Source organism: Taudactylus pleione, unplaced genomic scaffold (genome assembly GCF_031769625.1).
Source record: "Taudactylus pleione unplaced genomic scaffold, aTauple2 ptg000310l, whole genome shotgun sequence".
NCBI classification, from domain to species: domain Eukaryota; kingdom Metazoa; phylum Chordata; class Amphibia; order Anura; family Myobatrachidae; genus Taudactylus; species Taudactylus pleione.
The window spans coordinates 580,297-595,715 of NW_028284711.1; the positions used below are offsets into that span (position 1 = coordinate 580,297).

General features: G+C 48.4%; 1 protein-coding gene across 2 annotated transcripts in view; it reads left to right on the forward strand.

The window, feature by feature from the left end:
- DNAJC6 (DnaJ heat shock protein family (Hsp40) member C6) overlaps positions 1-15,419 on the forward strand; it is a 193,437-nt gene that overhangs the window by 159,587 nt on the left and 18,431 nt on the right. For both annotated transcript variants that reach the window (XM_088442378.1, XM_088442377.1), the window contains exons 10-15: positions 3,605-3,798; positions 4,495-4,575; positions 6,769-7,170; positions 10,579-10,740; positions 11,084-11,149; positions 13,743-13,877. In XM_088442378.1, coding sequence (XP_088298504.1) covers positions 3,605-3,798; positions 4,495-4,575; positions 6,769-7,170; positions 10,579-10,740; positions 11,084-11,149; positions 13,743-13,877 — 1,040 coding nt within the window. The remainder of the gene's footprint in view (positions 1-3,604; positions 3,799-4,494; positions 4,576-6,768; positions 7,171-10,578; positions 10,741-11,083; positions 11,150-13,742; positions 13,878-15,419) is intronic.

Sequence of the window (15,419 nt, forward strand, 5' to 3'; positions counted from 1 at the left end):
CGTTCACTTTCTGAGTCAAATGATGAACGATTATTGTTCATGCGCGTTCACGTTTGTAGTTTGTAGTTCAGTCAGACTTGTCAACTCAACGATTTTCATTAAGTTAATATGCACAAAACGTTTGTAGTTCATAAAAATCATTCATTACATTTAAATGAACATAGTAAATGAACAACTTTAGTAAACGATTTTAGTTCATTTTTTCAAGGTAGAAAATCGTTTACTAAAATCGTTCATTAACTCAATCGTTGTGTGTGTATGCAGCTTTTGGGTCGATCGCAACTGGGTCGATTGTGGCCCACAGCGCATACGGAGCCAGCTGCTTTGTGCGCATGCGCGAGACCCGGCTAGCTCCGGGCACTCCGTCGCTCCGGGTCTCGCACCAAAGGGGGCGAGCTGTCGATGTTGAGTGACAGCTCGCCCCGTTTGGTGGGCGGGCCAGGGGGTGGCTGCCCAAACTGAAGCGTTCCCATGAGAACGCCTGCCGTTTGGGGGCGGCCCCACTGACATCACAAGTGATGTCAGTGGAGAGCTTCCGGCTGTTAGAGCCAAAAGCTCTCTGGGGCTTGCGATGGCCGAGACCCTACCACAAGGGTCTCGTCGCAAGCCCGATGGTCGCGATGGTTTTGATCATCGCAACCATCATCCTGGCCGCTCGCAATAACTGTGGGTAGTCACCCACAGTTATGCGAGCGGCCAAGGGGCCGCACCAAAAAAAAAAAAAAGCCCGGCCCTGATTCAGAATGAGCGGCTCTGAATCAGGCCCTAAATTACAAGGACACACAGAAGAGAAGAGCTGGAGGGTTGAGGAGGAGGAGGCAGGGACCGAAATCTGGACTCAATGAAATGTGTTTGGTGGGTGGGACAGGTGCTGTATGTGACACCTGATCAGTGGGAGGGAGGGAGCAGTCTGTGCTGCTGCTGCTCTCTCAGTCAGGAGCATCAGCGCTGGGCAACGATGGAGGGGCGATCTGAACCAGGTAGTTAGCAAACAGACACCGTGGTGGCTGTACGGGTAGCGATCACCCCCCACCCCCTTCCCCCCCCCATCCTCCATCGCTGATGCTTCGGACTGAGAGATCAGCAGCAGCGCAGATTTTGACAGATAGTACTCGCCACAGATAGCGCCGCCCCCGGCCGGCCAGTGCTCCTGGAGAGTGCCATCCTGGTCAATAGGAAGTTATGCCCCTGGGCAATAATTTAAAAGGCAAAGCCAGCCTGGTTTCGCCTTTTAAATGATTGCATCTTTAAATCTGCCACTTCATATTTGCCAAATCAATCTTTAGATGGCGATAGCAGAAGCACTGTAGTAGTCTTTGTTAAATACCCTTCCAGGTGCATGGCATGGGGAAGCAATGTTTCTAGTCCCTGCCGATTAAGTGGTGATGCCATGAGAAAGGCCCAGTCTGAATGGGCAGATTGGGATGGGCCAGGGGAGTTCTTTCATAAGCCATGTACATCAATGGCATGGTCACGCAATTGCGTACACGTGCAGCCCTGGAGTGAGGCGGTAATACACCCTGATCAGTTGCCGTAGTACCAGACGGTGATGATGATGGCGGAGGTCGGTCTAATCTAGATAACTGCTTGTGATTGGCTGCTTCTGTACTACCCGCAGACACTGATTGGTGCTTCCTTCATCACCTGGGCACAGAAAATGCTTCGGAGAGCGGTGTAGTACGTCATGATATTGTCGACATGGTTGTAATATTGACATTGGACATGTCGACATTCAGCTATGACTAACGTGTTTAAGAAATTTGTTTTGTGTTTTGTTTTTCCCTTGTGTACAAGACAGGGGGGTGTTTCTGCTTTATGAGAGAGGTTTCAGCAGTTAAAACCATACCGGAGTAGTTGCCCAAAGCAACCAACTAGTGACTAATTGTATTTTTAAAGACTCTGCCAGAGAAATGAGAGTTAAGCCGCATATCCGCTAGACCACTGGTTGGAGAACAAGGGTAAAAATTTAATTCCTGGGGATAATGGACGGACAGCCAGGCATGCATATGAATCATTGCATGCCCGGCTGTCCGTCCATTACCCCCAGGATTGGAGGTCGGGTGCGGCGCCAGTGACCTCTAAGCCGGATGCCCGCTGAAATGTTATTACGAGCGGGCGCCCGGCTCCTTCCCTGCAGCGCCGCGTTGAGTTCTCTTCTGAACTCCAGCTCCCGCCTCTCTCCATGCGCACTATGGGAGAGACATCATGACGTCTCTCCCATAGTTATGTGGAGCAGCCGGGCGGACAGGACGGCGGCGGATGCAGGAGCGGGGATTAAGGTAAGTGTTTTTTTTTGTACAAGTGGCACTACAGGGGCATTATATGGGGGCACTACTACAGGGGCATTATATGGGGGCACTGCTACAGCGGCATTATATGGGGGCACTGCTACAGGGGCATTATATGGGGGCTCTACTACAGGGGCACTATATGGGGGCACTACTACAGCAGCATTATATGGGGGCCCTGCTACAGGGGCATTATATGGGGGCTCTTCTACAGGGGCACTATATGGGGGCACTACTACAGGGGCATTATATGGGGACTCTACTACAGGGGCACTATAAGGGGGCACTACTACAGCGGCATTATATGGGGGCACTGCTACAGGGGCATTATACTGGGGCTCTATTACATGGGCACTATATGGGGGCAACAACTACAGGGGCATTATATGGGGGCACTGCTACAGGGGTATTATATGGGGGCTCTACTACAGGGGCACTATATGGGGGCACTACTGCAGGGGCATTATATGGGGGCACTACTACAGGGGCATAACTATGGGGGCACTACTACAGGGGCATAACTATGGGGGCACTACTACAGAGGCATAACTATGGGGGCACTACTATATGATTTCCTTCCTTTCAAATCAAGGGGTTAATGTCGGCGTATCTAAATATATTTTGGGGTAAAAGCTAAAAAAGTTCCCTGACCCCTGCTCTAGACGATAAAGTGGACGATTTGATCGATAACGATATTGTTATCGTTCATCGTCCGCAATATCGGTCAGTGTGTATGCCGTCAACGACCAGCGATGCACGCTCCCGCTGGTCGTTGACTATATCTTTCATCGCCCGCATTTGCAGGGCAACCTGACGATATCGTCAGGTTCTGCAAGTTCGGGGGTGAGGGTGGGTGCCGGCACTGTACGATATTGTTAACGATTTCGTTCATTGTGGATGCTCAATGTCGTTAACGACATTGAGGCCGGCACTGCAGGGCAAGCACTAGACGATATCGCTCACGGAGCATATCGTCCAGTGGATACGCGCCTTTAGAATCTGATTGTGTACTTTGGACAACTTCTCCATTTTTATCCCTCTTCAATGCTTGAGACATCACCCCCTGTGTCTCGATCGCAGCTGAAAACCCGGCACATGGGTGAAAATATGCCCGTTTTGCCCACACTTTCTCCTAATGTTAACTTACTCCCTTTTCCCGTTTTTCTTTACATTAGATCCAAAGAGCGGGTGAAGTTGAGCCCCTGTGAAAAGCTTATATATTAATAACACATTGTTAGGGAGGTAAAATCATCGTCATGGGAGCAGATGTCACTTTATATTTGCGCTGATTGCAGATTTTCATTTTTGAATTCCAGACCTGAACTTGACGCTTGTGACTCTCCAGACAAATACCCCCAGCTGTTTCACGTCACCTTGGACATTGAGATCGAAGCCGCAGACAGACAGACTGATCTCACCCCTCCCTGGGAGAATTTTGTATCGAAGGACCCTAACCCTAGTATCCTGTTCTCGTCGCAGCAGGAGCAGCAGGATGCTCTGGCCGTGGGGTGTAAGTAGCGGAGGTCATTATATTAGAGGAACAATATCTCACTTTGGACTTGATTCAGACCCGCTTGCTAAGGCGCGATCGCTCGCTGTGAGCGATTTTCGCCCATCTGCGCATGTGTATAATTCGCAGTGCACGTGCGCAAGCCATTCGGTGCGATCTGATTTGGGTAGCTCGTAAGCCACTATCAGGTCGCTGCTTTGAGCGACAGATAGCGCCGTTTGTGGGTGGTAACAGGGGAAGGTGCTTGTGAACGGGGGAGTGGTGTTGCGGACGCAGGCGTGTCAGTCCCCCAAAACGGCGTTTAAAGGGCGTGCATAATTAGCAAAGTAGCGTCATTGTACACGTCACCTGCATGTATTTCAGCCTGCACTGATCGCAGTGCTTGCTGCGGGGAAAGGCAACCCCAAGGGCTGCGAGCCGCTCCGATGGCTCACGATGGTCCCAATTAATCCTTCATTTCCCGGAGATGACGTGTGTTGCGAGAGGCAAGGGGGCGTCTTCAGACACTTGCGAGTGCACTTTGCCGTAGCTCGCTAACACACAGTGGGCGTCCTTACGCGACGCAGTGCGAGCGCTTAATTTAAATATCCGGCCCCTTTTGACCAGCGAGCGATCGCATCTTGCGAGCGGGTCTGAATGAGCTGCTTTGTACTTTCACCCCCTGAATTATACTTACATTATGCTTGCATTACACAGGCAGAGCCCCTGCAGAACAACCCCCCGATAACATCAAGAACGCCGGGCAAGGGGCATTTTTCTCATCCTTGAGTTGGCAAGGTACAATTGCAAATATTGTATTGCTAAATAAAGGAAATAAAAGCATGTATTAGAAAGCTGGACCTGTGACATACTGTATATAAGGCCCAATCCTGGGTTGGACGCATCTAGCTATTTTTAGCCAACCGCCTGCTCCGCGCTATGTATACGCATAGATATGCACTGTGGCGGCAGCTCCGTGTGCGTACGGTTCTATCTGTACTTGAAATGGGCATCACTCTACGAACGTAAGCAAGAGATCCGTTTTTGTGGGCGTGTAGCCAGACTTCCCAGCTGCTACGCGCTATGACAAATGGATCCTTACTTCTGATAGATCTTTATGAATATCACCAGAAATATGCTCTAAAATATATATGGGGGATGCAGGTAAGATCACAAATACAGGAGGGTCATCCGAAAACGCCTAAATAAATAATACAAATGAAGAATATGTATATATGAGACTTCAAGCGCGTCCCTTATTGGAATCGGTATGGTTTCGGTTGGAATCCCGACAACAGCTGCCCGACATGGGTGAAAAGCCCGATCGTCACCATGTAAGTATTCACTAACCAAACCTCCGCCCCCCTAACCCTAACCTTCCCCCCAGTGCCTAACCCTAATCCCCCCTCTAAGTGCCTAAACCTAACCCCCCCTTCCCAGCCGCCTAAACCTAAGTCCCCGAGGGGGGGTGCCTAACCCTAAGTCCCCCCCCGGGGGTGCCTAACCCTAACCCTCCCTTCCCCTAGCCTAACCCTAACCTCCTGGGGGGGTGCCTAACATTAAATCTCCCCGGGGGGCCCTAAGCCTAACCCTCCTCCCCCCGCGACTGTCCGCGGTCGGCGCCCGGCATCAGTTCGATCAGGATGCCAGGCGTCTGTAAAATGACAGGTGTCTAGATTTAGACGCCTGTCATTTAACCCTCGCGGGGATAATGCAGTCGACTGCATACCCCCTCATTAACATGTAGCTCTCTAAGATATCCCAGTAAAAAAAAAATATATACAGTACAGATGCAGTCCACTTTATGGGGTCTCTTTACTAAGCAGTGTGAAAAGTGATAAAGTGATAAGGTGCCAGCCAATCAGCTCCCAACTGTCATCTCACAGACTGTGTTTGAAATATGTCAGTTGGGAGCTGATTGGCTGGCACCTTATCACTTTTCATTCTGTCTCCTAACACTGCTTAGTAAATAGACCCCTCAATATTTGTATGATAATAGATGGTCGACAACCTTATATAATATCCCGTTCACAGCTGATGTATGCAATCAACTTCACACTGCCAACCAGAATGTAGTCCTATGCACTTAAAGCATATTATGCTGATGGGACCCAAACCACAGAAAATAGTGCAGATACCCTTGACAGATAAAAATAATTGAATACATCAAAGCACTCACAAAGTATAAAAACAACATAGCATATAGTTACTCCTCAGTGACACTACTGCTGGGCTAGGTGATCCACTGGACGTCCCTCTTTGGTGTTAATATGGAACAGGTAGACCTCAGTCCCGGGCAGTGAGCTTCTGAGGAAGGACTGAGTAGGTCTGAAACGCGTTAAGCGTGGCTCTATCACTGTGGACTCGTCATTGTAACCTGCTGATAATTCCTGTGGTGGACGTAGTGCCCGGGACACTGAGACATCCTCCCAACATGTATTCATGAACCAGCCCCGATTAAATAGGTATTATTATTAGACTACCTGTTGTGGTTCAAAAAAAATGTAAAACTCTTGTTAGGGAAAGATGTATCAATCCTTCCGAAGAATGGAGAGTGGGCAAGTGGGAGACGTTGTCCATACAGTATCAACCAATCTGAATCTACCTACCATTTTATATTATGTACTTGGTAATTGCTAGCTAGAAGTTGATTGATTGCTATGCAACTTCACTACTTGTCCACTCTCTAGAAGGCTTGAGACATCTCCTTAAGCTGGTTGCTCCAACCATATGACATCATACACCTTTCCGCTGACCTCATAAAGGTCCCATCCTACTCAGTGCATAGACTGGTAAAACTTAAAACTTTCACCATCCTGACTCACTATATATTAGGAGGCGAGGGAGCGTCAGCTTACCTATAAAATAGCTGGCGCTAATAACTTTTATCACTCTAGGAAGCTAAATATGTGTTTTATTGTTTTAAATCCCATTTCGCTGAGAGATCTGATCAGTGAATGTTCTGCCTCCACATGTGCTTTGATTTCTTAGACCAGAAGTTGGAGAAGCCTGGCGCGGAAGACCGCACTGCCCTGGTTCACGAGGAGAGTGAGCCCTCGGACGACGAACTCCTGTCTCTCTCCAGCCAGCACAGTAACACCAGTGGGGAAAAGCACCACGGAACCCCAAAGCACAAAAAGGTCGAGCCCTCGCTTCCAGCACCTCCGGAGGATGCCGATCTGCTGTTTCTAGATGGAAGCTCGGTGAATACCGCTTCACCGTCGCAGCCCAAACCACCCCCCTCAAACTCAGATCTCCTCCAAGACCTATTTGGGGCATCTCAGGCACAAGGAGATGCCCTGTACCAGACAGGAGGGATGGGTTCTGCTCACTCAACGCCGCGGCGATCTGCGGCCTCCCCTTCTCCATCCCAGTCTCCGAAGATAGGAGAAGGTACCTACAAATTATTTGTGTATGTGTGTGTGAATTAGAGCTTTGGTACAAGTATCCACAGCTAGTTTTATTAGAAGCACAAAAATAGACAAATCATAAAATAAAAATCCTGGCTTGTCCCGCTCTAACTAAACAAAATGACTTCCTCCATAAGAGTGGAGGGACCTAACGTATTTCATGCAAAACAGAAGTCTGCAGCACAGCACTTGCATTCAGTAATCAATGTTTCTCAACAGGCCTCTGACCTGTTCCCCGGGCAGTGAGAGACTAACTACAAAGACTGACACACCCTTTATCAGCCTCTCACATGTGGTCTGGCAATCAAGGCTGCTTCTCGGCTTCTGTCTACCAGACAGAAGTTAAAAACTAGGGGTATATATATAACCTTTCCAGTGTTTTGTCACAATATACAGTATATATGTAAAAGATATTACTCCAATAAAAAACACAAGGTAATGTAGTCAGATTCCAGTGATCCTGTATTAGGATCTTAAAGTCTGCCTATATAATAACTGTGATGCATACTCTTGTGAAAAATAATGTGAATTAAATGGTAAGAGGACAGACAAACAGCATGTAACATAAAACAGTCTCACACAGTCACTGGTGCAATATAGGTGAAACCACTGATAATGTGTAAAGCCGTTCCATGTTATAGTATCTCTGATTATTCCAAGTTTCAGGCGTGTCAGGACGTTTGAACGCTGTTTCAGGGGCGTGCATAAATTATCCATTGCGATGCCATACGCAGTTTGGGCTTTCACTGCGTGCGATGAGGTTAGCAATTCCTGAGTAAGGGCAGAGCTTGTGCAAGTGTGCGTGAGGCTGCGATGGTACCGATGGTTTAGCAGTCTTGCTAAGTATTACAGATGTGTGTAAGGTAAGGTGGGCGTCCTTATGTTGTGCTGCGACGGCATGGCGACCGCGGAGGATTAGCATATCATTGCAGTGAGATTGCGTGCGTAATCGCTATTGCAATCGCAGTTGTGATCCGTAATGAATCAGCCCCTAAGTTGGATGTTTTATTTTATGTTTTATTAATTGCTATTGATTGGGTGACGCCATTGTAACCTGCATGAGCATTGGGCCTGATTCAGAGCCGCTCGTAAGCGGCCGCTCGTTCGCTCCGAGCGATGTTCGCACAACTGCGCATGCGTATGGGTCGTAATGTGCATGCGCCAACCAGTCATTGCGGTCGGAAATCGTGCGCTCGTAAAACAACGAGGGGCTGCTAATTTGAGTGACAGAATGAGGCGTTTGTGGGTGGTAACGGGAAGGTGCTTGAAAACGGGGGAGTGGAGATCTGAACGCAGGCGTGCCAAACGGTCAAAACGGCGTTTTACGGGTGTGCATAATTAACAAAGCAGCGTCATCGACCACGTCACTTGGTTGTCTTTTAGCCTGAACTGCTCGCAGTGATAGCGGCAAGTAAATCCTACCACAAGAATAGCGAGCAGTTCAGATGCCTTTCGATGTTCCCGATTAATCTAATAAATAGCGGAGATGACGTATGATGCGAACGGAAAAGGGGCGTCTTTAGAAAATAGCGAGCGCATTTTTCGGACGCTCGCTCAGACATAGAGGCGTCCACAGACCGCAAAGAGCGAGCGTTTAATTTAAATAGCCGGCCCCTTTTTCAGAACGACCGTCCGCAAATAGCGTCCAGCTCTGAATCAGGCTCATTATGTGTACCGAATGTTAACGGTATTGTCTATATTGCGGACTGAGGACCTGGTTCAGACCTGCTCGCTAGGATGCGGCCGCTTGCACTGACCGATAGTCTCCAGTCTGCGCATGTGTATAATTCGCAGTGCGCGTACGCAAGCCAGTCTTTGCAAGGGGAAATCGCCCACTCGTTGTACACAGACCGCCCGCTACGTTGAGGGACAGAATATGGTGTTTGTGGGTGGTAACAGGGGAAGGTGCTTGTGAACGGGGGAGTGGTGCTGTGGACGCAGGCGTGTGTGGGCGTCAAAACGGAGTGTTGTGGGTGTGCATCATTAGCAAAGAAGCGTCAGAGTATACGTCACTTGGTTGGTTTTTACACTGAACTGGTCGCAGTGCTTGCGGGTGGGTAGAGTCTACCACAAGTGCTGCGATCGCTTCCGATGGTCCTCGATGTACCAATGTTTATACACACTTCCTGGAGATGACGTGCGCTAGTGGGTGTCTCTAGACACGCTATTGGGCGTATATATACACAAAGTGATCGCTTGCCAAGACATAGTAGGTGTGCTTATGACTTGTCCTGCGAGCGGATGCCTTGACGTCACTTAGCCGAGTTTGCCGGGAGCGAGCGATCGCATCTAGCAATCGGGTCTGAATGAGCTCCTGAGCCAGTATTAATGAGAATGCAGGTTATCAATATATTATTTTAGTAAATTATCAACAGTTATTTATTTAGCGCACACATATTACACAGCGCTTTACAGAGAATATTTCAGTCATTCTCAGCAGTCCCTGCCCAGTGGAGCTTACACTCTAAGGGCCTGATTCAGAGCCGGACGCTATTTGCGCTCGCTCGTTCAGAAAAAGGGGCTGTGTATTTAAATGAACCGTTCGCTCTTTGCGGTCTGTTCACGCCTCTATGTCTGAACGAGCGAACAAAACATGCGAACGTAATTTTGAAAAAAACGCCCCCTGGCCGCTCGCATCATACATCATCTCCGCTATTTATTAGATTAATCGAGTACTTCGAAAGGCGTCTGAACTGCTCGCTATTCTTGTGGTTGGATTTTCCTACCGCAATCATGTGAGCAGTTCAGGCTAAAAGACAACCAAGTGACGTGGCCGATGACGCTGCTTTGTTAATTATGCACACCCTTAAAACGCCCGTTTTGACCTTTAAGCATGCCTGCGTTCGGATCACCACTCCCCGTTTTCAAGCACCTTCCCCTGTTACCACCCACAAACGCCTCATGCTATCACTCAAAATAGCAGGCATTCGCTATTTAGCGAGCACACGATTTTCGTCCGCACTGACTGGTTCGCGCATGCGTATTAAAATCCGTACGCATGCGCAGTTGTGCGAACATCGGTAGGAACGAACGAGCGGCCGGTTACGAGCGGCTCTGAATCAGGCCCTATATTCCCTACCACATGCTCACACACAGGTTTTTTCTCAGCAGCCAGTTAACCTAACAGTATGTTTTTTGGAGTGCGGGGAGGGGGAATCCCACGCAAACATGGGTGAACATACAAACTCCACACTGATGCTGCTTTTGTGGGAATCGAACCCAAGACCTCAGCGCTGTGAGGCATTAATGCTAATCACTACGCCAAGCATCAATATTGACGAATATGCTGGCTACTGATTCCAACCACAATATGGCTGACTGTGTAGAGGTGATACGTTCGCTTAGGACCAGGCGCAGTTTTTAAGTGACGAATACTCTTTACTGCTTACAGCTTCCACATTTGATCCATTTGGATCAAGTCCGAAACAGCCGGCTCAGGACTTGCTTGGCTCTTTCCTCAGTGCTTCAAATGCCACCACTGGAGAAACATTCCTGCAGGCCACAAGAAGCCCGTCACCGACCCCACCAGTCCACGTGGATCCGTTTAACATTGGTAAGGTGTCGCCATGGTGAGAGATCTTATGTATGGGCGATTATGCATATACAGTGACCATAGCATGGTATAGGGAGGGTGGATTACATAATACAATATGTCAGCCAGTGTGCACCCAGCATAATTTATATTTTAAAGGCTGTGAAAAATGACAGCAGCTGATTGGTTCCTGCCCCATGTGGAGATTACGATCTCTATGAGAGGAATCAATTAAATGCAATGTTGAATAGCGCCAGGAATACGTTCCCTGAGCTGTTGTATTGGCTGTGCTGTTAACCCGTGACTGGAGCATCTCATCCAGGGCTGGGAACTTATTCTATATCATTGTGTCTCCTTCCACCAGCTCCCCCGTCTGTCTCCATCCAGCCCGACTTATCCGGAACCTGGGACTGGGGAAGCTCTGCACAAGGTAAAAACCGCATATCGCAGCTTCACAATGAGCGCCTGATTCCGAGCTGCAGGCGCCTCGCACTCAGTGGCGATGTTCACATAGTTGAGCACTTTTTTGCAAACACGCACGCGCAAACGTTTTTGAAAAACGCCTATGGCGCATGCGTTACTTAGACTGTGCGCACAAAGGGCTTGATTCAGCAAGGATCGCAAGTAAGAATTCGCTTGCAGTTGGCCGATGTTACGTCTCTGCGCATGCATGTGCGTCTCAATGCGCGTGCGCGAGCCAGTCATTGCAATTAAGTAAGGGATCGCGCGGCATACGCAGTTAGCATGGAGAGACCCCCTGTGTTGATTGACAGTAAGTGCCGTTTGTGGGTGGTGTCGGGGGGGACAGGCGGTGGACATAGGCGTGCCTGTGTGTTTGAACGGCGTTACAGTGGCGTGCATAATTAAGCTCATGCGGCGGCGATGTACACAGGAAGTTGCCACAATCCTGCGGCAGGTCAGGGCTACCACAGTTGTGTGTATGGTTTCAATGGTTCTCGATGTTACCGATGTTTTCGCTAGCCTGCGTACTGATCAAGCCTAGAGTAAAGGGAAGTGGGCTGGCTTTATGTAGCGCTGGGCGTCTGCATCTTGTGTTGCGATTGCCGTGCGTATGCATTCATTAGCATATTCTCGCAGCGGCCAGGAACGTGCAATCGCTTACTTGCGATCCTTGCTGAATCACGCCCAAAGTACGATCAGGTCAAATGGTGTCAGAAATGTAGCGAAAAAGTGATGGACGTGACTGGGCGGTGGCTAGTAGTGCATGTAAAAATGGTCCGTTCAGTGGGCGTATCATGGGAGGGCCGTGTGCGCGTCAGTGATAGCGGCCACGTACACAGACGCACAAGCACAGGAGGCCATGGTCAGACGGAGACACTACCTGCCGTAGGGCTGGTGCAAGTTTCGATGGTGCAGCCGGTGGCGGTGTATGAGGACGCACCAATCGGTATTACAGCGTGCACGGGCACTAAGAGCTGGCATCTAAGTCCATTCGGCCGCAAGGCTGTACACGAGGGGAGGAGTTTGTAGCAACATTTGCATAAAGTCGCAGACGGGTGATCGCCAATAGACGATGATGCCTGCGCTTTTTTGTGCAGCGCTGAAGCCGGCCCTGAGTCCTTTCCAGCTCTGTGGGCTCAGATGCTCCATACATGAGGCATCTTCTCCTACATGTGAAAGTGATAAATGACTTATCCCGTACTAAACTAAGGGCCTGATTCAGAGCCGGGCGCTCTGACCAGAGCGCTCGCTCTGAATCAGGGCCGGGCTACCTAAATTTGGAGCGGCCTCTTGGACGCTCGCATAGCTGTGATTTTCCTCACACCGAGTACCGTTGTGCTTCAGCTGCGACTTTGTACGTGTGTAAAACCAATTCCTGTGCTGATAAAGGCGCAGCCCGGCGTCTCCGGTACACTGTGAGCGGATTTCCGCTGCGTCAGCGATGCGAATAAGACGAGAAATGTAAAGAGAAAGGGTCTCAGTCGCACCGAACGTCAGTAGGTAAGGCTACATCTGTATAGACTTCCATAGAGTGGCTTTGCAGAAGTATTCAACACCCCAAAAAGTAACAGATTTGTCTGTATTACAAATTTCGCCCAGATTGACACAGATCATATATTTATTGCAAACAAGTCGGATCTTAGAGTCAATTTTCAAATTAATTATTTTTCTGCAGATTGTATTCTCTTTTCTTAATCTAAAAACTGAAAAATGGTGCTTGCAAAAGTATTCAACCCCATGGCTGTGGAAGCTCTTTACATATGCGTGTGTTTTTTAATTTAGTAGCATTTTAAGAACCTAATTCAGAGATGGGCGTAGTGCTAAAAAAACCCTACGGCACATGCGTTCCCGAGTGTACGAGAAATGCACTGGCATTAGAACCGGCCAGGCAAAACCATGAGTGTTCCTGGCCGGTGTCTGGAAAGGAGCCTGAAGTGTGCGGGGAAAAAAAGGGCGCCTCATCGTGGTGTTATGGAAGTGTCACAGGTGTATCAGTTAACGCTGCTTTATTCGCAAACGCAGAGCCGCAGCCATAGAGGCCATGTTTAGCCAGAGTTCAGAAAGAAGTACTGCAAGTGTCGGTGGTGCACTGATGGTGCACTGATGGTGGAGTGTTCAGTACCACCTGGCGGAGTTGAATACTGTACATAAGGAATCATGACGCACCCCTACAGCCGGACTTCCAATCACAGTACAAAAGATTGGGTGGTCAGCAGCTTCTGGTGCCCGCGCAGCATGGTGCTGCCGTCCATGAGCATAACTGGCATGGGCTCAGTGAGTAGTTTAATGCAGACTCTTCCCTATATCCCTGCTCAATAAGCTCATGCTACAAACAGCCATAATATCCACTCTGCATAGGCATGGCCGGTGCTTACAGTAGCAGATGGGTGGAGGGCGGAGAGAGAACTTCTCCAGCCAGACCTCGGCGCCCCAAGAAACGTGCCTGGAGCCGGCCCTGTGAATATGCCTCCGTTACCTGTGCCATGACATACTAGGATGTGTCTGAAAATCAGATTGTGCGTAATGTGATCTCTCTATCAATGTGATTCTACCGTTCACAGGTGGTCTAAGGGTGGGAAGCAAATCAGCCGCTACCAGTCCCACCGGCTCACCACATGGTACCCCGCTGCACCAGTCCAAGCCACAGAGCCTGCATCCGTTTGCCGACCTCGGAACTCTGGGTACAAACCTTACTGGTAACCTTAGTTCCTCTTTTTATGCCAAATGCCTACACATAGCACAATAACAGTGACCCTGCACATTATACTGGAAGTGATCCCTACACATAGCACAATAATAGTCACCCTGCACATTATACTGGAAGTGATCCCTACACATAACACTATAACAGTGACCCTGCACATTATACTGGAAGTGATCCCTACACATAGCACAATAATAGTGACCCTGCACATTATACTGGAAGTGATCCCTACACATAGCACAATAATAGTGACCCTGCACATTATACTGGAAGTGATCCCTACACATAACACAATAACAGTAGTCCTGCACGTTATACTGGAAGTGATCCCTACACATAGCACAATAATAGTGACCCTGCACATTATACTGGAAGTGATCCCTACACATAGCACAATAATAGTGACCCTGCACATTATACTGGAAGTGATCCCTACACATAACACAATAACAGTGACCCTCTACATTATACTGGAAGTGATCCCTACACATAGCACAATAACAGTGACCCTGCACATTATACTGGAAGTGATCCCTACACATAACACAATAACAGTGACCCTGCACATTATACTGGAAGTGATCCCTACACATAACACATTAACAGTGGCCCTGCATGTTATACTGGAAGTGATCCCTACACATAGTACAATAGTAGTGACCCTGCACATTATACTGGAAGTGATCACTACACATAACACAATAACAGATAACCCTGCACATTATACTGGAAGTGATCACTACACATAACACAATAACAGATAACCCTGCACATTATACTGGAAGTGATCCCAACACATAACACAATAACAGTAGCCCTGCACGTTATACTGGAAGTGATCCCTACACATAACACAATAACAGTGACCCTGCACATTATACTGGAAGTGATCCCTACACATAACACAATAACAGTGATCCTGCACATTATACTGGAAGTGATCCCTACACATAGCACAATAATAGTGACCCTGCACATTATACTGGAAGTGATCCCTACACATAACACAATAACAGTGACCCTCTACATTATACTGGAAGTGATCCCTACACATAGCACAATAACAGTGACCCTGCACATTATACTGGAAGTGATCCCTACACATAACACAATAACAGTGACCCTGCACATTATACTGGAAGTGATCCCTACACATAACACAATAACAGTGGCCCTGCATGTTATACTGGAAGTGATCCCTACACATAGTACAATAGTAGTGACCCTGCACATTATACTGGAAGTGATCACTACACATAACACAATAACAGTGACCCTGCACGTTATACTGGAAGTGATCCCTACACATAACACAATAACAGTGGCCCTGTACATTATACTGGAAGTGATCCCTGCACATAACACAATAACAGTGACCCTGCACGTTATACTGGAAGTGATCCCTACACATAACACAATAACAGTGGCCCTGCACGTTATACTGGAAGTGATCCCTACACATAACACAATAACAGTGGCCCTGCACGTTATACTGGAAGTGATCCCTACACATAACACAATAACAGTGACCCTG